Source organism: Leguminivora glycinivorella, chromosome 11, assembly GCF_023078275.1.
Source record: "Leguminivora glycinivorella isolate SPB_JAAS2020 chromosome 11, LegGlyc_1.1, whole genome shotgun sequence".
Taxonomy (NCBI): domain Eukaryota; kingdom Metazoa; phylum Arthropoda; class Insecta; order Lepidoptera; family Tortricidae; genus Leguminivora; species Leguminivora glycinivorella.
The window spans coordinates 4,892,745-4,915,206 of NC_062981.1; the positions used below are offsets into that span (position 1 = coordinate 4,892,745).

Consider the following 22,462-nt stretch of genomic DNA (forward strand, 5'->3'; position numbering starts at 1 on the left):
AGACAGACGGACAGAGTCGCACCGATTTTAAAATGCTGTTGCGCTTCGCGCGACGCAAGTGCGGCGTCGCGTCGAGGTCTAGGCCCACTCCGCCGCAAATCGGCGACCGAGCGCGCATTCGTGTGCGTTCGGAAATCCTAGCCAGTCGGCAATCGTCGCGTCTCATACTTCCATATCGATAAGGTTTGATTTCGCATGCATCGCATCGGTCGTGCATATAGCAAATGTCGGAAGGATTTCAAAGGCAAAAATCAAAGATGGCGGCTTCAATGTATGGGATATCGGTCCTACATCCGATATCGGATCGGATAATGTGAAAACGCACTAACGGTTAATGCTTAGGCCGTTTTCACATTATCCGATCCGATATCGGGTGTCAGATCGACATCCTACATCCGATAAACGCTTCCGATAGTGTCGGATGTACAGTCAACCAATTGGAACCCTAGGCCACTCTACAACCATGTCAAAATGACAAGCAGTAAGAGGTTTCTTACAATCTGATTTATAACGTTACTATGACATAGTTCTACAGTGGCCTAGGGTTCCAATTGGTTGACTGTAGGTCCGATAAAAAGCATTGTTCCAAATCAATGAAGTATGATTTTGTATCAAAAAGTATTTAAAAAATGTTTTATATTTAATAATTATAAGCACTATATTCCAAATATTATATTGTAAAATTAAAATAACGGCATAAAAAATACTCAAGAGTGTCAGGCAAAATAAATAATTTTACATTCAATTGTATCTACTAAAAGATGATAAAACTAGTATCCACAATTCGGACCGATGCATTACAAACTTTTTTTTTCAATGGAAATTGTTCAACTAATTTGAATTTCGATCATTGGCAGCTGTTTAATAGAAATAGACGACATTTTTGTCACGCACACTACTACAAACGTATACCTACATTATTTAACAAACAAATATTATCGGCTGACAGCTGAATATTCTACGAACACGCGAGCGGGAGCGAGGCTGCGCGATTTTGGTGACGCAATCATAGACTAAAAAGTTAACCGCGCAGATGTGCCATTTTCATTGTTCCTACTAATGTGTTTCACCTCTAATAGATTTGCGAAATATATTTATTTCAATTTGGAAAATTATTAGGTAACTACTTACTACTTTATGAATTATGTTACTATAATATAAAAAAAAAAGTTAATTTGTTTATTGATTGTTAACAGTTATTGAGTAACATTGTATTTTTAGCACGCTCACTTTTTGCTGTTTTCTTTGGCCTGGTCATGAAAAAAGAGAACAATGGATACCTACGCTTTGTCCAAAAAAACTGACCGCACTATATATATATTATTATATATAAGTATATATTTGTATTTTAAAGAAGAAGATAAATCTTCAAGAAAAGAGCGTACATCCATCTTAAAGGCCGGCAACGCACCTCCAACACCCCTGGTGTTTCGGGTGTCCATGGGCGGCAGTGATCGCTTACTTTGTATTTTTTAAGTTGTAAATAAATAAATATATACCAATATGTTAAATATTATTTTGGATGAACTTAACTATACTTAGAATATTTAAGCGTGAACTATTTCATAAAACGTCAAATTAGCAATTAAAATGGAACCAGTTTCACTTACCCCAAAAACCGGGAAAGAGAAACTGTTCTGCGCTGTGCTACTTAGTTGATGATTTGAGCCTTATGGAGTGCATGCAGTTTATTAAAAAAAATGTATAGATAAGCTGAGTATCACAGCAATATTATCCAATTATCATAAAAATTAATAAACGTCTTAGAAGCGAATTACACGATTTTATATTTTATTTTAAATAAAGTATGTTTCTCTTACCCCAACTGACCTTAAATAATTTTGACAGGCGGAATATAATAATGTGTCACATCTGATGGTGGACTTACTACTCTACGCGTAAATTACCGCTTCGCGCACTCCGCGCATTTGTCAGCTTGTGCAGTTTCCGTCTGGCAACGTCGCCTATAGTACGTAGTACATATATCTCAATGAACGGAACGCACACAATCGCACCGTTTCGTTGGCAGTATACTGTAGATAGTGACAGCTCCATCTAGTGACAATATGCAATAAAATTTAGGTAGCTCGATACTGTCGCGCGCAGGTTGTTCACGTTGTTGCGTCATAGCAAAGACCTATATAACTTCGTATAGACGGCCAAGGTCTAAAAGAAAAATATAATAAACGTACGTTTTTGCCATTTTGGCTACGGAACCCTAAAAAAAACGTACCTCAAAGCCATAGAGAAAAACCGGCCAAGTGCGAGTCGGGCTCGCGCACAAAGGGTTCCGTAGCAGCAAAAAAATTACAGTTAAATCAACCTATCTCAAAAACTATAAGAGATACTTTGATCAAACCAAAAATCGTTGAAAGAGTTAATTAGCATGCATCACCTCTATTTTTTTTAGAATTTTATACCCCGTAGTTATAAAAATAGAGGGGGGGGGACATACTTTTTACGACTTTGAGAGCTGATATCTCAAAAACCGTTCACTTTAAGAAAAATGTTTTTTAGAAAACTTTATATCATTTTAAAAGACCTTTCCATTGATACCCCACACGGGTATGTACATCGAAAAAAAAATTTTCATCCCTCAGTTTACATGTATGGGGGCCCCACCCCCAATTCTTTTTTTTACTATTTAGTGTCATAATTTTGTAGCGGTTCATACAACACATATTCCCATCAAATTTCATCACTGTAGTACTTATAGTTTCCGAGTAAATCGGCTGTGACAGACGGACAGACGGACAGACGGACAGACGGACAGACGGACATGACGAAACTATAAGGGTTCCGTTTTTGCCATTTTGGCTACGGAACCCTAAAAAGGTACGGTGGCCAAGATGGCGTTACACCTTTGGGGAACACTCGGCTAGATGGCGCTAATATTAATATTTGACATTTTAACACATATCAAGCTAAGAATATGGGCCAAATTGTCAAAACTGAGGTTCGAAAGTTGTAAGCTTGTGTCGCGAGATGGCAGTCTATGCACTGTGATTACACATTTTACTTCGACAGTAACTCTCTATAATACTTGATCCTCTTTGGTCATAGTCAGTAGCAATATATTACGTGATATTATTTCTTTGAAAATTTCTAAAATAATGCATTAAATTTGTGTTGTCATCGATGTTTGTATTTAATTTATAATGTACTTAATTTATGACGCTTCAAATACCTTTAAATCTATTTGATAAAAAAATAATAATCGTCAATCGTGACACTTAGCGCCATTTATGATTTCTATTTGGAAATAATTTTGCACTGTTCCGGATGAGACCCCATGCCGCGGGCAAAAGCTAGTAGAACATAAAAGAAAAAAGTAAATAAAAATGCAAAAAGATTGCGTGAGCCGAGATTCGAACTCACGACACTCATGGCGCAAACGATTTCACCTAGAAGTCAAACCCGCTAGACCATTTGCACATTGTGAAAGACGGCGAATCTTGTGATTCTAATCACCAAAATGCTAGTGCCGAAGTTTCGCGCGATGGATACGCGATGACCTTGAGCCATCGCCGTCGCATCGCGTCGCATCGCGTCGCGTCGCGTCGCGTCGCCCGTCGCTCACGCAAGACGGAGCGTTATAATGGACTGAATTTTGGTTGAAGGAAGCTGATTTTTATATTGGGTAAAGGATATCTCCCCATAATATACACTAGGGTGGAGCGAAAAAACACTTTTCTGGAATTAGCAAACCTAATAGTTATCAATCATTCCCCCTTAGTCTATGAAGCCTTTGTGCAAATTTTCAGCTTTTTAAATCAACATCTTCTGCCTCCGCATTAAGTTTGAAATTTTGAAAATCTCATACAAACCTGAAAATTCAACTTTTAGATAAAAAATGTTTTTCGGCAGTATTATGTTCAGTATACATTATTGATACATATTATTACAAGAAACTACCAAAAATTGCGAAAATAGCGTTAAAAATCGCCAATTTTCAGTATTTTAGCGGCTATTTTGGCGAATGTACTGAAACTAGACAAACTTTGGCGATTCTTGACGCCATTTTCGCAACTTTTTGTAGTTTCTCATAATGTTATGTATCAATAACATATACTAAACATAATACTGCCGAAAATTTTTTTTTATTTGAAAGTTGAATTTTTAGGTTTGTATGAGATTTTTAAAATTTCAACCCTAATGCGAAGGCAGAAGATGTTGATTTAAAAAGCCGAAAATTTGTACAAAGGCTTCATAGACTAAGGGCCAGTTGCATCAACCACATTTGACAGACACATCATCGTCACGCAGCAGACGTCTATGGATTTTCCCATACAATAAAATTTAACGAACGCTTTAACGGAGACAGACGGTTTGGTGCAACCGACCCTAAGGGGCATTGATTAATAACTATTAGGTTTGCTAATTCCAGAAAAGTGTTTTTTCGCTCTACCCTAATATACACTCCGTCCATCCGAGGAAAAAACCTCTGTTTGCGGAATAGAAGCGGAAAAATACATCGGCCGGTATTGGTATTCCACTATTTTACCAACCGCCTAAGATAAAGTACCTATATGTATAACATCAATAAAAACGTAGGTACATCAATAATTTGTAATTAATACAAAACGATTTATTATTATGTAAGTAATTAACCACAATAAAATATTCTAACAACATAATTTTTATAATTAGGACCATTAACTGAGGTTACTTTGAATCGCGGGGAAACGTAAAGGTTGATTAATGATTATGAACGGAAGGAAAACGATTTAATAAACCCAAAACAAATGCATGATGAAAGGGTCCAAAAATTTCAATATTACACGATCAATCTTATCATACGAAGTAACCCCAGTTTACCGGCAACAAAACATGGCTCTGCCTTAAGTACAAAAAGTAATAAAATAATAATAACAGGCAGTGATTACAAAGTTATATTGACATACATTAAATAATAGGTACAGTCGATATTAGCACTACTGTTGAGCATATTTATGTGCATACAAATGATTGAGCCCCTTCTTGATTAACTTCTTCAATAATAAAGTCCTCCCTTGGCAACGTGCGTGACAGAGGGGCGCTGATTGTCACAAATACACGTCATGTCATTGACATTTCCAACTTTAATACTAGCGGCGGCCGTTGGAACTAATATGATGAAATGAAATATAGCCATAGGCTTGTGTCGTTCACGAACTATGAACTGTTAGGAATAAAATCCCATCAATGACCGAAATGAACTGAATCTTTCCGTGCTCTGAGAATCGGTCTTTGCTCATTTAGTTCAGTATAGGATCGGCGAACGCGAGCGGTTTGGATCAAGAACGAGTGTGTGACTGCGCCGACCGAGAGCGAGAGCTACTTAGCAGAGCAACAAAAAAAGTCAAGTTTTCATATTAAACTTCGGTTACTTACAACCTTTCGGCCCGGAATGTTACTATCTGTTGACTATTCATATCATTTGACACTATTTGGTCCCATTCGTTCTGATCTTTCCGACCGCAGTGGTCACTGGTCTATCTGAACTAAATGAGCAAAAGACCTAAAAGAGCGAACTAGTTCGTGGGAGCGATTGAAAGAGATCGGAGCGCTCCGATCAACGAACGAAACTGCACAAGCCTAATAGCCAACATAATGAGCAAATAGGTAGAACAGATGTAGTGCGAAAAGATTTGCCTATTGTTACGGAAACGTACGAACGTGTCATGCTATTTCAGTCAGTCTCAGTACAAGATGTACTGACATTGACTGAACTAGCATGACAAATACGAACGTTTCCGGAAAAATACGAAGGAAACCCTTTTCGCACTACATCTGTACATACCAACTAGGTACATATTACAATATTTAGAGCAAACACATACATATCATACTGTGTTTTTTTCAGACCTAACAGGGACTGTAAGAACATGCAGTCAGAGCTGCAATGCGAGTTAATCCCCCTGCAAACAAATTTCTATGTAGAGGATTTACAGGTGCAGGTGACTAAGTATAATCAATTATTTTTATATTAAAGGAAAAAATGGAAAAATTTACGCTTCCGGCGGGACTTGAACCCGCATCATTTGCAATCAGTGCAAGGCTCTTAACCAATTGAGCTACGGAAGCCACGCCGGACATCGCAAATCTTTCCATGCCTTTCCTTATGTACACACGTCTTGGGGTGACGATATAATCAATTAATCATAGATTTGAGTATTTTTTTGTCTGAAATTTGACGCTTTCCGGCCGGAAGGCAGAAAAAGAAGAAAAAGAGTGTTTTTGAAGATCGCTTGGATTCAATATTACCGTTGTACGAGTAGGTAAGCTGTTGCAGATTTTTGAGTACCGTGATAAACCGGAGCGGCACTGTGTACTTGTAAAATTGAGCTAACTCATATCGCGCCCAGAAAATAAAAAAAATATAGCGACAGACACCTTCTTTTTCAGAGGTATCAAATCTAATATAAACACCAAAAAGGCACATTTATTTTCATATCATATCATAATTAAGCTGGGATAAACTCGTATTGCAACTGTGTCCATGTCCAACCCACACAGTTTATTTTCAATACAAAATTTTTGGCACTGCTCTGGTTTCGCCCCCGAAACTGCACCTGTTAATTACACGACAGTTTTTTTCGCCAAAATCGAACCTAAAAAACATGATTTTACTAAATAAACTATTAACACATTCACTTCCAATCAAAAATCGCTCACTACGTCAGATTCGTCGTAATCTTTCGCCCGCTTGTGGGAAGAACCCGCCCAGCGGGTTCCCCGGCTCCTGAGCAAAGTTCATGAGCTCTTAGTGTCGAACGTGTTAAAACGTTAGAACGCCGCACTCATCTTCACTCTCCGAGTCCGATATATTAATAACCAAGCTGATATCACCCTGATACTGAATCTTTATCGGCACTTCATCCGGTTCCTGTTTCACCACAACTTCAGTCTCTTTAACATTATGCGTAACACTATCGTTGTTGTTACTCTCTTTAAGTATTGTGGGGTGAGTTGGGTCACTCTCTTTAAGAACTGTGGGGTGAGTTCGTTCACTCTCTTTAAGTATTGTGGGGTGAGTTGGGTCACTCTCTTTAAGAACTGTGGGGTGAGTTCGTTCACTCTCTTTAAGTATGGTGGGGTGAGTTGGGTCACCCTCTTTAAGTATTATGGGGTGAGTTGGGTCACTCTCTTTAAGTATTGTGGGGTGAGTTGGTTCAGTTTCTTCGTCGGTTGAACAGTCTTCGTGATCTGAGGGTTCTTGAGGAACGCTTGTTGAAGCTGCCGGTTCTGGGGTGTCCTCCAATTGCGAGAATCTGGAACAAAATTTGCTTGGGTTGTATTACTTAACTATTTAACCTTTTGACTGTCAAAGACGTCATCTGACGCACGCGGCTACATCCCAATATCAACCTTTGTGCATAAATCCGAGCAGGTTTACGATGACACGCCGCGCGATAGGTGAGGTGTGGCGTTCAGAAAAGTACTTAAAGCGTATGGTATCAGTTTTTTGTATTGCCTTTTCTTTAAGAATTATTTTGGCACATGTTAAATTAGAAACGCATTTCAACAAAATGAAAACTTGACCGAGTTAGATTTCCATCTCGCTCATTGGTAGACTTTAAAGTTTTTTGCACCCTGGGTAACACGCGGAGGTGCCTCCATTCAATTTGCTGACGCTTCTTAGGGCTACTGACATCTAAAGATTGGTAGAAGACAACAGTGACTCAAAAAAAACTCACTTGTTGAAGACTTCGGCCTCCCGCTGGCTCGCGAGGCGGCGGTTGGCCTCAAGCCTCGCCTGCAGCTCCAGGTCTGTCTCGGCTGGGTCTGCCTCGAACTCCTCCGGCCTCGCTAACGCGCGGAGGTGCTTCCATTCACGCTGCTGACGCTTCTTCTGAAGCGCGCGGCCGCAGTATGTGAATATTGATTGAGCTGAGAAAAAAAATCGTTAAACGCCTGAGGTTAAAACTGTCAGTTGGAAGTTGCATTATAAGTTTCATTTCAAAAGACATAAATCTATAAATGATAGCCTAAATTTCGCACTAGACCATGTTTTCACGTTACGTTTTTAAGAGGCCTTATTCCTAAAGACGAGCGTTTTTTGCAAAATAGAACCTTTTTCATTCAAAATTACAAAGAAACTATAAATGATTATTAAAAAAATGATAATGTTCCTAAAAGTACATATCTTAAGCTAGAAAGTCAATTGGTACTACTTTAAAATATGTCTTTTTATACTTCCGAAAAATCAGTTTTTTCGGAAGACGTTTTCAATTTTCATAGTGGGATAGCTCGTTTAGAATCGTGATTGTGCTGTTAAAAATGTTATTTGGGGTAATAAATGATCACAATCCTATTTGTTATATCCTGTACGAGTTAGCTAATACTTTGACATTTTAAGATTTACTTGAAATGGTGGATAAATAACCTTCCGTATCCTCCCCATTTTTTCGATAAAAAGAGGTTTACATTATGTATTTTTCCTGCGATTCCTGCATTTTTTGTAACTCTTAAATAATATTATCCTAAACTAGAACTTCTTATTGACCTATAAGAAAAAAATCATACATATAAGACATACCTTTCTGTCGATAGATATGTTTTTAAAACACCTAAAATTCGAATAAAAGACACTGTGCTAACGCGAGCCCGCTCAGTCTGCGCCGAGCGCTCGAAGACAACGGACCTGCGTTTGATCGTCCGGCGCACCTAGCTTTCGTAAGCAGCTCGATAGTTCCGAGAAGTGCCGTAAACTGCGACTAAACAAATCTTGATCCTTTTTACACCTTATGCAATTTTAGCATTCGACATGCTTTTCATATGATTTTGGATTTTAAGTTATACGTGAAGTTTGTTGAGAATTTGAATTATTATTATATTTTGGGACCAGGATGAGGTTCTGGTTCTCATGATGATGGAGTCAGGCAGGAGATGTTCAACAGAACTGCTATTCTACTTATCATAACTCCACCATGTTTGGGCTCATTAGATTTGGGCTGATGAGCACCATCGATCTAGATGAGGTCCAAGGTCTCATGATGGAGTCAGAAGGTGGTCAACAGAACTGCTATTCTCCTCATCATAACCCCATCATGTTCGGGCTCATTAGATTTGGGCTGACGAGCACCATCGAACTAGATGAGGTCCAAGGTCTCATGATGGAGTCAGGAGGTGGTCAACAGAACTGCTATTCTCCTCATCATAACCCCATCATGTTTGGGCTCATTAGATTTGGGCTGACGAGCACCATCGAACTAGATGAGGTCCAGGGTCTCATGATGGAGTCAGGAGGTGGTCAACAGAACTGCTATTCTCCTCATCATAACCCCATCATGTTTGGGCTCATTAGATTTGGGCTGACGAGCACCATCGACCTAGATGAGGTCCAAGGTCTCATGATAGAGTCAGGAGGTGGTCAACAGAACTGCTATTCTCCTCATCATAACCCCATCATGTTTGGGCTCATTAGATTTGGGCTGACGAGCACCACCGAACTAGATGAGGTCCAAGGTCTTATGACGGGGTCAGGAGGTGGCCAACAGAACTGCTATTATCCTCATCATAACCCCATCATGTTCGGGCTCATTAGATTTGGGCTGACGGGCACCATCGAACTAGACGAGGTCCAAGTTCTCATGTTGGAGTCAGGAGGTGGTCAACAGAACTGCTATTCTCCTCATCATAACCCCATCATGTTTGGGCTCATTATAAATATGTGGAAGGTCGTTAATAATAATAAATGTTTTATTAGGGTACCCCTACATGTAAAGAGGGGGCAGATATTTTTTTTCATTTCAACCCCAACGTGTGATATATTGTTAGATAGGTATTTAAAAATGAATTAGGTTTTACTAAGATCGATTTTTGATAATTTTCATATTTTCGGAAATAATCGCTATAACTTTTGAACCATATGTTTAAAAATATGAAAAAAATCACAAAAGTAGAACTTTACAAAGACTTTCTTTGAAAATTTGTTTTGAACTTTATAGGTTAGTTTTTGAGAAAAATACGGAAAACTACGGAACCCTACACTGAGCGTGGCCCGACACGCTTTTGGCCGGTTTTTATTTTATTTTAATACTTTTCTGTGCTATTCATACATAGCCATCCTAGGGGATTCAGTATTGACAGCTTCTTTTTTTTTCTTTCTGCATATATTTGTTTCCGCTTTTAAGTTTATTGTAAATAAGACTGCTTGCACTTACATTGAGATTATAATTACATAATGCTATTAAATTAAATCTAATGAAGCGTTGTTTTATTTCCTAAATCTCAAAACCCTTTAAATCGAATATGTATAGTAATGAGCAAAAATTTTACCGCAGGCTTTCCAAACCGACGATGCTTGATCAGCTACTTTTAGAACGAACATGTACACCGTGTCCAATAAGTCCGAATACTCACATTTTACCTCAGTTCTAAAGATATAGGGATCACAGGCCATCAAATTCTTATTTAAACTGAAGAGTATATTCCTTTTAATAAAATACAAGCACAAAGTTCATGAAATTTCCGAAGTGTCTAAGAAAAACAAAGAGGTAAAGTGCCAACAAAATACTTGCTCGGCACGCAGGTGACGAGTTATTTTTTATAAGCAGAATCTGTATGTGATAAAACAGACGCCACGTGTCCAAAATAAACTATTATGGGTACCGAGGATAGATAACGTTCCGGGCAACTAGAAAAATGTGCCTAGGTTCCAGAGCTCACCATCGGCCCAGGTGTGGGATACAGTATGTAAGCGAGGTAAACTACCTTCAGTACTTACAGATAAAAGCGTTAAAATCAACGTTTTTTTCTTTAAAACCAAGGTTTTGGAGAAAAAAATGCCTTAAAGTTAAAAAGGATGCTTGGGAATGAGTATCATGTGTCCCAACAAGACGCACCTCCAGCACATTCGGCAAATGGTATTCTAGCGTAGTTTCAGACTAATTTGGCAGTTTTTTATCCGGAACATGAGTGGCCACCCAGGCCTCCAGGTTTAGGCGTATTAGACTACTTTGTATGGTCATACATGCTTTGAAGCCTAAATTTTTATAAAATCATAAACCTAGATCATTTCAAAAAGATTATTGAGAGTATTTGGGATGAAATGTGAAGAAAACGGTGCGTGCCGCGTGTGATCCGTTTGAGAAGCGTTTGAGGCTGGTAAACAAGTTAATGCTGGAGTTATTCCAAAACATTTGTTGTGAATGTAGTAAATAAGAGTGCCATTCATAAAATATAATAATAATGTAGTAACTATTTGTTCATTTTGTTTTATTGGCTATTTGTGCTGTATTCAAACTTATTGGACACGGTGTACATATTTTGATTTTCACCCTTTAAAATGTTTCTAAGACGCAACGTTTTGCAAATTTGGTCACGTCATGCACAGTTAAACTGTGGAATGAATTGTCGCCAGCGGTATTTCCGGACCAATGCGACCATCAAACCTTCAAGAAAAGAGCGTACATCCATCTTAAAGGCCGGCAACGCACCTCCAACACTTCTGGTGCTTCTGGTGTCCATGGGCGGCAGTGATCGCTTACCATCAGGCAGCCTATCTGCTCGTTTGCCTCCTATCCCATAAAAAAACGTTTAATATTTTTTAAGAAAAAAAAACCGCCGCCTTTCGGGTTGTGGTGAAAGCTACTTGCGAATGTTGGATTATGTAGAAATGTGTAGGTATTTTTTAAAACTGCTTTTAATGCTTTAATTATTTGATGGCAACACAAATCAATATACGTATAACGCTAAGGTTTGAGGAGTTTCTCAATTCCTCATGAATCCGATTATAAGAAATCGAAGCTTGACAAACTTTGACTTGAAAACTCAATAATTATGCTTAACAAACATAACTAAATAAATGTCACTGTTCTGAACTTAAATGCATGCTTTTCTTACAAAAATACCAAAGTCACTATGAGTGTGCCGTTCAGATTTGAGGAGTTCGGTTCTGACCATCATCAGCAGTTCCACTGCACCAAATGTCACTGTTCCGGACGTAAGTGCATGCTGTTCTTATAAAAATATGAAAGTCACTATAACTGTGATAATTTCCGAAAATATTAATATTATCAAAAAACGATCTTAGTAAACCCTTATTCATTTTTAAATACCTATCCAAAAATATATCACACGTTGGGGTTGGAATGAAAAAAAAAATCAGCCCCCACTTTACACTTTACACTAATAAAACATTTTTTTCCATTTTTGCACTTTGTTGACGTGATTGATATACATATTGTTACTAAATTTCAGCTTTCTAGTGCTTACGGTTACTGAGATTATCCGCGGACGGACGGACGGACGGACGGACGGACGGATGGACAGACAGACATGGCGAAACTATAAGAGTTCCTAGTTGACTACGGAACCCTAAAAAACAGAAATCACTATTAAACTATTCTCTAATTTCAAGTTCCTAACTAAAATTTTCCTAATAAAAAAAAACAAATTGATCCCGCTACAAACTTTCACCCCCTTTTTCCCTCTACTAGGGGTGTAAATTTTCATAATCGATTCTTATCTCTTCGAAATTTTGTTAATGCAATCTATACAAATTTCGACTTTCTAGCTTTCGTAGTTTCGGCTCAGCGGTGTTGATTGTTGAATCAATCAATTAGGAAACCTGAATTTATATATGTACATGTAGACTAATACTATACTTTTACTACATTCATATACCTTATTTACTACTACCATACCATGAATATGAAATTAAATAAAGAGTCCCCATATAAAATTGAAAATTATGTTATTAGCAATTTAATTCAAAACTATCAAGATTATTCGTGTCTGCGTTGAAACGCGCGTTGAGTTGCCGGTGCTCGCGTACCGAGCGCCAACGCCATCTATCGATGGCCGTTTCGTGAAATTGATGAGCGCTCTAAGGAGTAAGGGGTCTTAAATATATGTAGATGCCTCGAGAAGATATACCTAATGCCTGTTTAGTAGAGTTGTGCCTGCTCGTTCACTGAAAAGATCGCTCCCAACTAGTACGATCTCCGAAGTGCACTAGTTCGTTCTTTTCGAGAGTTCGAGAGAGCGAGAGATAAATAATTGTGCATATGGCGTACAGTAACGCTCGCTCGTACTAGCCGAGAGCTGATCGGCCGTTTTCGCGCGCTCTCGGTCGGTTTCGGTAGGATCACACGGATCGCTTTGCTGTCATTGTCACTCCTCGGCTCTTCGCTCCTTTCGCTCCCATTCTGTTGCGCGTGTGTGAGTGTACTAAATGTACTAGAGAGCAGAATCATTTGGTAGTAGTTCGGTCTAGTACAGTGCAGGAAATCGTGTCTTTTGTACTATTAGTACATGTCCTACACAAGCCTACTGTTTAGATAGCCACACTATTCGTTGATAGTTGGACTACTTGGGTAGATGGCAATAAAGGCAACAATTTTAGGATCAAAAGCAGATTTGAGCCACTCAATCACCACTCCTACCGTACACCACGCGGTCAGCACGTCATCGGGATATTTGCGTTAATAGCGGATAGACAAAGATTGTAGCAACCCTTTATATTTGGTCCATGTCTATGTTATAGCTCGGGTCGTCACCGTATCTGAGGGTCTAAGAGTTACCTTCTTTCATAATTTTCGCTTTACTCCACCCAAAACTGTTCGCCTCATTATAGCTTTCTCTACGCATCTGACCTCATCACTAAAATCTCTTGATAGGGACCTTGATGCACACCATCTTTGATCTGAAGCGGTACCTATTACCACACCTCGGACACTGGCTGATCAAATATATATGAAAGAGGCGCGTTCCTAGCACACAGTCTAAGCTCGTGTAGGTGAACGCATACCATGCTTGTATAAGTGAGATATGACAGGTCGACTGTTCGCGTTTTTGACAGGCGGTAGCTGTGAAGTAACCGAGAGCGGGTGGGCGGCACTTTCAGCGGGGAGCGGAAGTTGCCATACTGTATGATAATACTCTTTATTATACTGTGCTATTACTTACCTTTTATGTCAGAGTCAATACATACCTTCTTTCATAATTTTCGCTTTACTCCACCCAAGATTATCCGCCTCATTAGCTTTCTCCACACATCTGACCACATCACTAAAGTCCGGGAAAGGTGTCTCGCCTTCATCATCCATCCTTTTGTTGAGGAACTTCTCGAGCCTCTTGATAGGGCCCTGGGGTACACCCTCTTTGATCTGAAGCTGGATTTTTCGCCTTTTAGGCGGTTCCTCTCCAACTAGAGTACATAGCTCTTTGTATAGTTTCACGATTGCTGCTCGTAACCTGTGAATTTAAAAAGTCTTTGAATTACATACAAACATATCAGTCAAAATATTGTATATATTATGTGTTAAAATCTGAAAGAAATAGGCTGGATCAAATATAACAGTAACTGTAGTTTGATAGGAGAGAGCAAAAGTGGAGTACATTTTTGTAAACACTATTTGGTGACTAATGAAAATAATGATTAACATAAACAGAACATCATCATTCCTTAAATATTCAAGATTTCTCACTCACAGATCACATTTATGATAAGGCGAATTTGCAGAATCATCCGTGACTTCTTCCAAATCAAGTTTAGCAATAGTTTTATTATGCTTTTCTATCTTGGCCTCAATTATTTTAATCCTTCTGGCTTTCTCATCTTCTGTCATTTCTTCAGGTCGTTTAGGAGGTACCTTCTTTTTCAATTTTGGTTTCTCTAGTCTCACAATCTTTTCTTTATGTGGGACTAGCAATAAGTTTTCATTTGATCCTAAATTTTCTTTTTCATGTTCAATTGTGTTATTTTTCTCGTCTATGTTCTTAGCGTTAGATTTACCAATCAACTCATTTACTGGATGTTCATTTTCGTTTCCTTCAGTTATTTTTAGTTCCTGGCTATCTTGTATTTCAATTGTATCAGTATCACAATTAACTACAGTTTCTTTCTCTGTTTTTGATTCACTTTTGTCATTTTCTTTGGAAATTTTAGTCTTTTTACCAATATGAACTTCATCTTCTATCGGTACAACTTCATCATCATCATCACAGTCCAGGGCTATGATGTCAGATTTTGATTTCTTCGGCGGACATTCTCTACTGCTACTTTGAATCATTGGTCTTTTCCTGTCATGATCATTGGGTTTAACTGGAATAAAAATGAATATCTTAATATGAGATACACATGTTTTTAATACACCAGTAACTTGGTAGTTACTACTTAAATAAGAGTAAAATCTTAAGACCCTTCTTATATTATAAATGGTTTAAAAAATAAGCTAAAACCTCTTCACACAGAAGATTTTCCTAAAAAGCAATAACTGCAATAAGTGACCCAAAATGTTCATAAAAACCTTTACCTGAAACTTTGAGATCACTAACTGGTACCCCAGAGGATACAGCCGTAAGAAAGGCCCACAGCTCTGTAGATGGGAAGATGAAATAAAACTAACAGCGGGAGTGTGCTACTCTGCGGCGGCGCCACCATAATGAAATTCAACTAATTATATGTTAAAATGATGTTCGTAAGACGTACAGTATGTACGTATAATTTTATGACTGTACCTATAGCGGAAAAACGAAATAATGGGCTTTTATTGTGGCGCCGCTGCAGAGGATGCTCTGCAGCGGCGCCACTCAGTTCTCATAGATAGATATGACATCATCTACTTTTTTCTCATGGAAATTGATGTACCAATGCTGTTTATTATGTACGTATTGAAAAAATCACTATAACTTAGTAAATTTATGTACTTTCAGTAATTCCGCATTCCGCCTGAACGGTATGAGCTAGTATGTAAGGAGGTGTACCTACAGGTAAGCGAGAGGAAGATATGTTCCTTCCCGCTCGCTCCCGCGCTCGGCGCGTTTCGTTATAGGTTTCAATAATTATTATTAAATTTATGACCCTGTTGTACATAAGATAACCAATTCCCGCCAACTTTTTTTTCAACATGTGATCAGAGTTTCAGACGCTTGGTTTTTTGCCAAGTCAAAAATTTTTTAAACGATAAGTAATCGAATCCTATTTTATTTAATTTACTTAATTTAATGACAGAAAATACGGAATTCTAATAAATTATAGCAAAAATAAAATAACCTATCAAAGTTTTGTCACCTACACAATTTTATTGCTCAATAAAATTGTGCAATATGTTTTAACTGTTTGTCTCTTGAGACCGATTACCTTAGTCTTAGGCCGGCACGGCAACAGACAGTCTTAAAATTCATAATCTTAAAAAACAAGAGTGTGTGTGGACTAGGGCTTCCAAATACCGGACCTTATCCAATACCGGTATTCATTCCGGTATTGGCGATTTCAATTCCGGGATCCCGGTATTGAAATCGGGAAAATATAAAAACCAAGTAATTTGCTTAAAATAACAAATTTTATTCAAAATCTCGTTACTTTTCATGCGTGTTATATTCTACAGCGGAATCTTGCCAATCCGACTTAGTGAGGTGTCAAATCGATTACATTTCCAACTTCATAAGTTTCGATTTCAACCCAAACGGTTCGCAAACTTATGTGGCCAAGTCCGTTCAACTTCTATTGTTTTTAAGTATACATAGTTCAAAGGGCTACGCCCTGTGCTCTTTATTTTTGTTATGAGTCCTCAGTCCCAAGTACGCAGTATAAAAGCAAACGGGAAAGAGCGCCAGATCTCTACTCAGGTGATTCTGTAAGTTAGATATCGCCGCCATATCGGACATTTCACAAGAAGACGCGGCTATAGCAAACCATGTTTTCTGCCAAATCGATCTCTTTAAGCTCGTGCGGAATAGAACCTTTTACATTTTAATAATAACAAGCCTTTGCATATATAACCAGATGGTTCAAACGGCATCCTTGCGACACTTACGTTTGTGGCTGTACAGCCCAATTCGATATAGGATCCCTCGTCCGCACACACGGCAGGTGCATGCTCCCCCAGATGAGCGGGGTTTAGAAGCTTGCTCGTGACGCCTCATGCGTTTATCATTCAAGGAGGAGAACCAGGCATTGTCGTGCTTGGATTGAACGTCATGGACAACACGGCGCCACGTGGTTCGGTCTTCGGCCAGTCGTTGCCACGGGTCGCATGGAATATCAAATGTGACCATGTCACGCTTCACGCAATCTTTAAAGCGCAGCGTTGGCCGTCCGACCGGTCTTTTTGCATCTACAACATCTCCCAGCGTGGCAAACGAGTCCGCTCCATTCGATACACATGCCCGAGCCACCTCAATCGCCTCTTCTTTAGTATGGCTGTGATACTAGGAAGCTGCTGTGGCTCATTCATGCTGTGTTACATTTTATAGTCAGTGTTAATGGTGTAGTTGTGCTGTTGGTTTAACTATAATATCACTTTATTAAATAACAAGCATTAAGAAGCATTTCTCGATTATAGTTTCATCATTGACTTTTGAAATTAGAACATGAGATGATTTTTTTTTAGAAACACATTGTAATCAATATCTGTGGTATAATTTAGTGGTATTTTTGTATTTCGTGGCGCTAGAGGCACTAATGCACTAATAAAATAAATCCGCCAAATCATTGAACAATTAGCCAAAAAAGCTGAATTGTCCGACATAGATTATCAAAAATCACATTAAGAAATAATCTATGGAATCACACATTACTTTGCGGAAATCCATGATAATCAAAATCAAAAAGATTATCCGCAGAATAGGAACACTTAATTTACGGATTAGAAGAGTATTTTTCTTGATTTTGATAGTTAAGGTGTTTTGATAGTTAAGGTGGAAGTGATTTCCCAATTTCGGTACTAAGTATAGGGAATGTTATGTACGGCAAAGTTTTGAGCTAGATAGAGTTCAACACACTAACGCACACGCATAGTAAAAATAGAGTAGCTACGGTATACGTTAGTTCGTATGCGTTAACCAATTTTTTGAAAAGTTATATCTATGATATAGATGCATCAAGGCGATTTGTTTACAGAGGATTTGTGTCCTGTTGCAACTACGTTTGATGTGTTGCTCCTCTGTCACACTTACGTGCGAATTCACAAGTGCGACAAATGTGTCAAAAAATGTTCGCGGCCGACCCTCCTCAATGAATGCTTTTGACACGTATCTTTAATTCTTTATCTAGCTAATCATCGAAAAAACAATCATTTTCATACAAATATTGCAAAAACACCAAACAGAATATGTGTCAAATCGAAAAACGAGAGCAAGAAGAAGATTTACGCGTGTAGTAACCATCGTGATGCAGAAATTTAACGTTTTTGATGAGTGATTTACGTTCATTTGGTAGTTACTAAAAATACCGGGATCCCGGTATTACTAAATTAAATACAGGTATTGAAATGTGCCCAAAAAAAGGCGGGATCCCGTGATACCGGGATCCCGGTATTGGAAGCCCTAGTGTGGACGGTCGCGAAATTGTATGGAACTCCGTGCACTCGATCTGATTTTTGTACTGATTATGGCTTCCCACAGACAGTCTTAAAAATTCATAATCTTAAAAAAAAATTGTATGCAAATTGACACTGACAGATCTGTCAGTGTCTTGTCAGTGTCAGTTTGAACTGTCAGATTGCATACAAGTTTTTTTTAAGATTATGAATTTTTAAGACTGTCTGTGGGAAGCCCATGACTTTATCAAATTATGAATTTTAAGACTGTCTGTTGCCGTGCCGGCCTAAGACTAAGGTAATCGGTCTCAAGAGACAAACAGTTAAAACATATTGCACAATTTTATTGAGCAATAAAATTGTGTAGGTGACAAAACTTTGATAGGTTATTTTATTTTTGCTATAATTTATTAGAATTCCGTATTTTCTGTCATTAAATTAAGTAAATTAAATAAAATAGGATTCGATTACTTATCGTTTAAAAAATTTTTGACTTGGCAAAAAACCAAGCGTCTGAAACTCTGATCACATGTTGAAAAAAAAGTTGGCGGGAATTGGTTATCTTATATACCTATTATGTTCTTTCGCTTTACGACAATTTCGTGGTGTAAATTGCCGAGAAAAATATAATTAATTCCTCGCAATCGAAGTAAAAAGCAAAGTGTACAACAGGGGCATAAATTTAATAATAATTATTGAAACCTAGAACGAAACGCGCCGAGCGCGGGAGCGAGCGGGAAGGAACATATCTCCCTCTCGCTTACCCGTAAGTACACCTCCTTACATACTAGCTCATACCGTTCAGGCGGAATGCGGAATTACTGAAAGTACATAAATTTACTAAGTTATAGTGATTTTTTCAATACGTACATAATAAACAGCATTGGTACATCAATTTCCATGAGAAAAAAGTAGATAATGTCATATCTATCTATGAGAACTGAGTGGCGCCGCTGCAGAGCATCCTCTGCAGCGGCGCCACAATAAAAGCCCATTATTTCGTTTCCCGCTATAGGTACAGTCATAAAATTATACGTACATACTGTACGTCTTACGAACATCATTTTAACATATAATTAGTTGAATTTCATTATGGTGGCGCCGCCGCAGAGTAGCACACCAGCGGGACCATTCTGGAGAAGAGCAACCATGGACAGGACACACTGGAGGGATTTAGAGGAGGCCTTTGCCAGGAGGCAAACTGAGCTATGCGACTTAATTTAAAAACTAAAGAACAGATATAAAACCAAAAACAAAATACGAAACTTAACTTTAATGCCAACAATGATAATTCAAACTTAATTTAAAACTCAGTAAGAAAGGCTATTTTAATTTAATTTTAATTTAATTACCTGAAACTTTAGTAGAAAGAGTAATAAAATTTACTCTTTTTTTTACAGGTGAGACTTTGCATTGAGGTGGTGTTTCAACATGAAACTTCAAAGTATCTACAACATCACTAATATGAGTGTATTTTCTATCAGGATCATCTATCAGTCTTTTAAATGCTTTAGTAACAACTCTTCTAAATCTATCTGACTCTTTATATTCTTTATCAGCTTTAACATAAGATGGAAGCAAAACTTTGTTGATAACTGTTTCCATGCCGTTAGTTCTGTCGAGTAATAGACATTTGTTTATGAAATCTGTTAGAGGTTGGTTGTCTCTGCACAAGTCCTTGTTGTAGGCATTGGAAAGTCTGCTTTTCTTTTTGTTGACAGGATAGTCAGAGATATCAATTGTCTCAATCACTTCTGTGTTGTTTGTGATACTCCTACCAACTCCATTCTGAAAACAATAATGATTAGTTTTAATATTGTTCATTAATAATGATAATGAAGTGAACGTAACGCAAACAGAAACTTGTAATGTAATTTGTTTGCCTTTGTCTTGGAAGATGAAAATTTGTAAATGGTATTTCACCAAATAAACATACAAGAATATAATATGAGATGACGATGATGAGAGACGAGTTATAAGATGGTCCACATTTTCATGGTAACTTCGGTTTTCAGAATCTCATGGTACATGATGTACATCCTTGTGCAAAATTGGATAGGATCATTAAGTTCGCACTTCGCAGTCTAAAACTAGATTACTTGAATACTCACCGTAGACGCGTAGTCTGATAAATTCGGCGTATCTCCATCTACCTCCATTATAAATGAAATACGTGAACTAAAACCTAAATAACACAACAATAAGTAAATAAAATTTAAAGCGGAAAAATAAAGTTTACTTTGCTTGAAGCTCTGTCCGTGTCCTTTCAATTCAATGACAGCTGACAATCTTATGTCAAAATTGACGTTTAGTTTTTTGAGGTTGGCAGTTTACATGGCACTTGCACACAGCACATGTAGCTCCAACTATGTGCGCTATACGCAAGCACCAAACGTAGGACGTGAAAATATCACACCCCACTTAACTTGCTGGAATGGAGCATTCTTCGACCCTGCTGAGAGGGATCAAAGTGACACTTTTCGACTCTAACACTATTATTATTACTTTCACTCACTAAGTCACTACGCCCAGGATTATATTTTAGAATCCTTCGCTACGCTCAGGATTGAATTATAAAATCCTTCCCTTCGTTCAGGATTCAATTTACGTCTTCGCTGTATTTCGCAATTACTTACTTTACCTCGCAATTTTGATACGATAGGGTATAACATTATAGTATAGATAGTTCTGTTTCACAGAGATAGGCGACCAAGCGAGTGTCTGGGTAGGCGACTCTACCGGAAGCGATTGTTCATACTGCCCCGGTATTAACAGGTAAGTGCATTTTCACATTATCCGATCCGATAGCCCATTTACGCCGCCATCTTTGATTTTTTCCTTTGAAATCCTTCAGACATCCGATATAGGATCGGATAGTGTGAAAACGGACTAAGAAGCAGAACGAAATTACAATCTCGCAGTAGACTTTCTGTTAGGGTGCTTCTTATTTTATCAAGTTTAAAATGTTCTATGTGGCACTGGCACCCCCTAAAAATGTTCTCTCACTATCGTATATCTTCCTCCTTCCCACTGCCAGTACAATGATAAGTGTTAGTGCAATGAAATCGTAGGGTACATTTAACATTTGGCATTATTTTTCACTAGAAAGCCACTAAAGCCTCCGCCACACATAAAGCGTTTTGATAGAGTAGCGTTAGCGGAGCGCAATGATAGCAGTGCGCCGGCGGAACGCTAGCGTTCCGCTCGCAATCCGCGCTCGTTAGTTCCCGCCGGCGTCCGCTGCACAGGTAGCATGGTCGCGCGATAGACGATAAAATATCAGGACGGCCCTTTGAGTAATTATGTTAACTAGAGAGGGCACCTCAACTTGATTTTGTGTAACAACACTTAGAGCTGATCAGCACACACGCGCTTAGTCTGTGCCGAACGGCTGTGGTAGATTGACGTATCGCAATGAAAAATATTTCGTCTAAATAATGCCGTCATGTGTAGTGAGGTACTGCACAGACTGCTCAGGAAAATCTAACAAAAGCTAAGGAGTGACTTTTCATACGTAGGTTTACTGCATTTTTGTTTAAACACGCTTACTTTTAAAAAAATGTATCAATATAAACTCATGCCGAAGCGCCATGTTGCGGCGGCCATGTTTCGTTGAAACCAAAGAGTAAAAAATGCAACAAAAGCAGACGTGACAATATCGCAAGTTAGTTCAAGTTTCCTATCATACATTAAATTATATATATTTATCGACGCAAAAAAGGTTATTTAATTATTATTGTCAGAATTGCACAGTTTTCCGACATGTCGGTCTATAACAGATTCTCAATAAGTACGCGTGTCGAATTTCATGTGAGTATGTAAATGTAAGTACAGTACCTAACCTGCCTGAATGAATTTGGGTAGGTAGACGGTCAAGCAAATTATGAGAGTATAAAAACGCGCGAAATTCAAATTTTCTATGGGACGATAAACCCGCGCCCATACATACATGGATGTAGATAAAGTTATATGTGGATAATTAGGCATTAAAACACTCATGTTATCTTATTAACACAACAAAAACAACACTCATCTTTTAATGCCTACCATTATGCAAATGTCACATAAATAACTAATATCCAGTTGCGGCTACGTGTACACATGTACGCTCAGTCCGTATACAGCTTTAAAAAATGTGGGCATTTGAAAAAATTGGAACTCACAGAGTTGTTAAAAAAAGTTAAATCGCTGTCGGTTTTGCAACGATAATT

At 38.2% G+C, this 22,462-nt stretch overlaps 1 protein-coding gene and 1 non-coding gene across 4 annotated transcripts; both read right to left on the reverse strand.

Moving 5' to 3' along the window:
• Positions 1 to 5,993: 5,993 nt before the first annotated feature.
• On the reverse strand, positions 5,994 to 6,066 carry Trnas-uga. The gene has a single exon. It is a non-coding gene; the product is annotated as a tRNA-Ser (tRNA).
• Positions 6,067 to 6,129: 63 nt separating this feature from the next.
• LOC125231202 (titin homolog) lies at positions 6,130 to 20,540 on the reverse strand. Of its 3 annotated transcripts, none has more exons than XM_048136579.1 (7): positions 20,363 to 20,540; positions 19,604 to 20,039; positions 14,422 to 15,034; positions 13,922 to 14,184; positions 7,680 to 7,872; positions 6,989 to 7,253; positions 6,130 to 6,955 (listed from the first exon to the last, which is right to left on the reverse strand). In XM_048136579.1, exons 1-7 carry the CDS (start codon positions 20,408 to 20,410, stop codon positions 6,761 to 6,763), a joined length of 2,013 nt encoding a protein of 670 aa, XP_047992536.1. In that variant the 5' UTR covers positions 20,411 to 20,540; the 3' UTR covers positions 6,130 to 6,760. The 3 variants fall into 3 exon arrangements, with proteins under 3 accessions (XP_047992536.1, XP_047992535.1, XP_047992534.1); XM_048136578.1 differs by having other exon boundaries at positions 6,130 to 6,946; positions 6,980 to 7,253; XM_048136577.1 differs by having other exon boundaries at positions 6,130 to 7,253; positions 20,363 to 20,539.
• Positions 20,541 to 22,462: the final 1,922 nt, after the last annotated feature.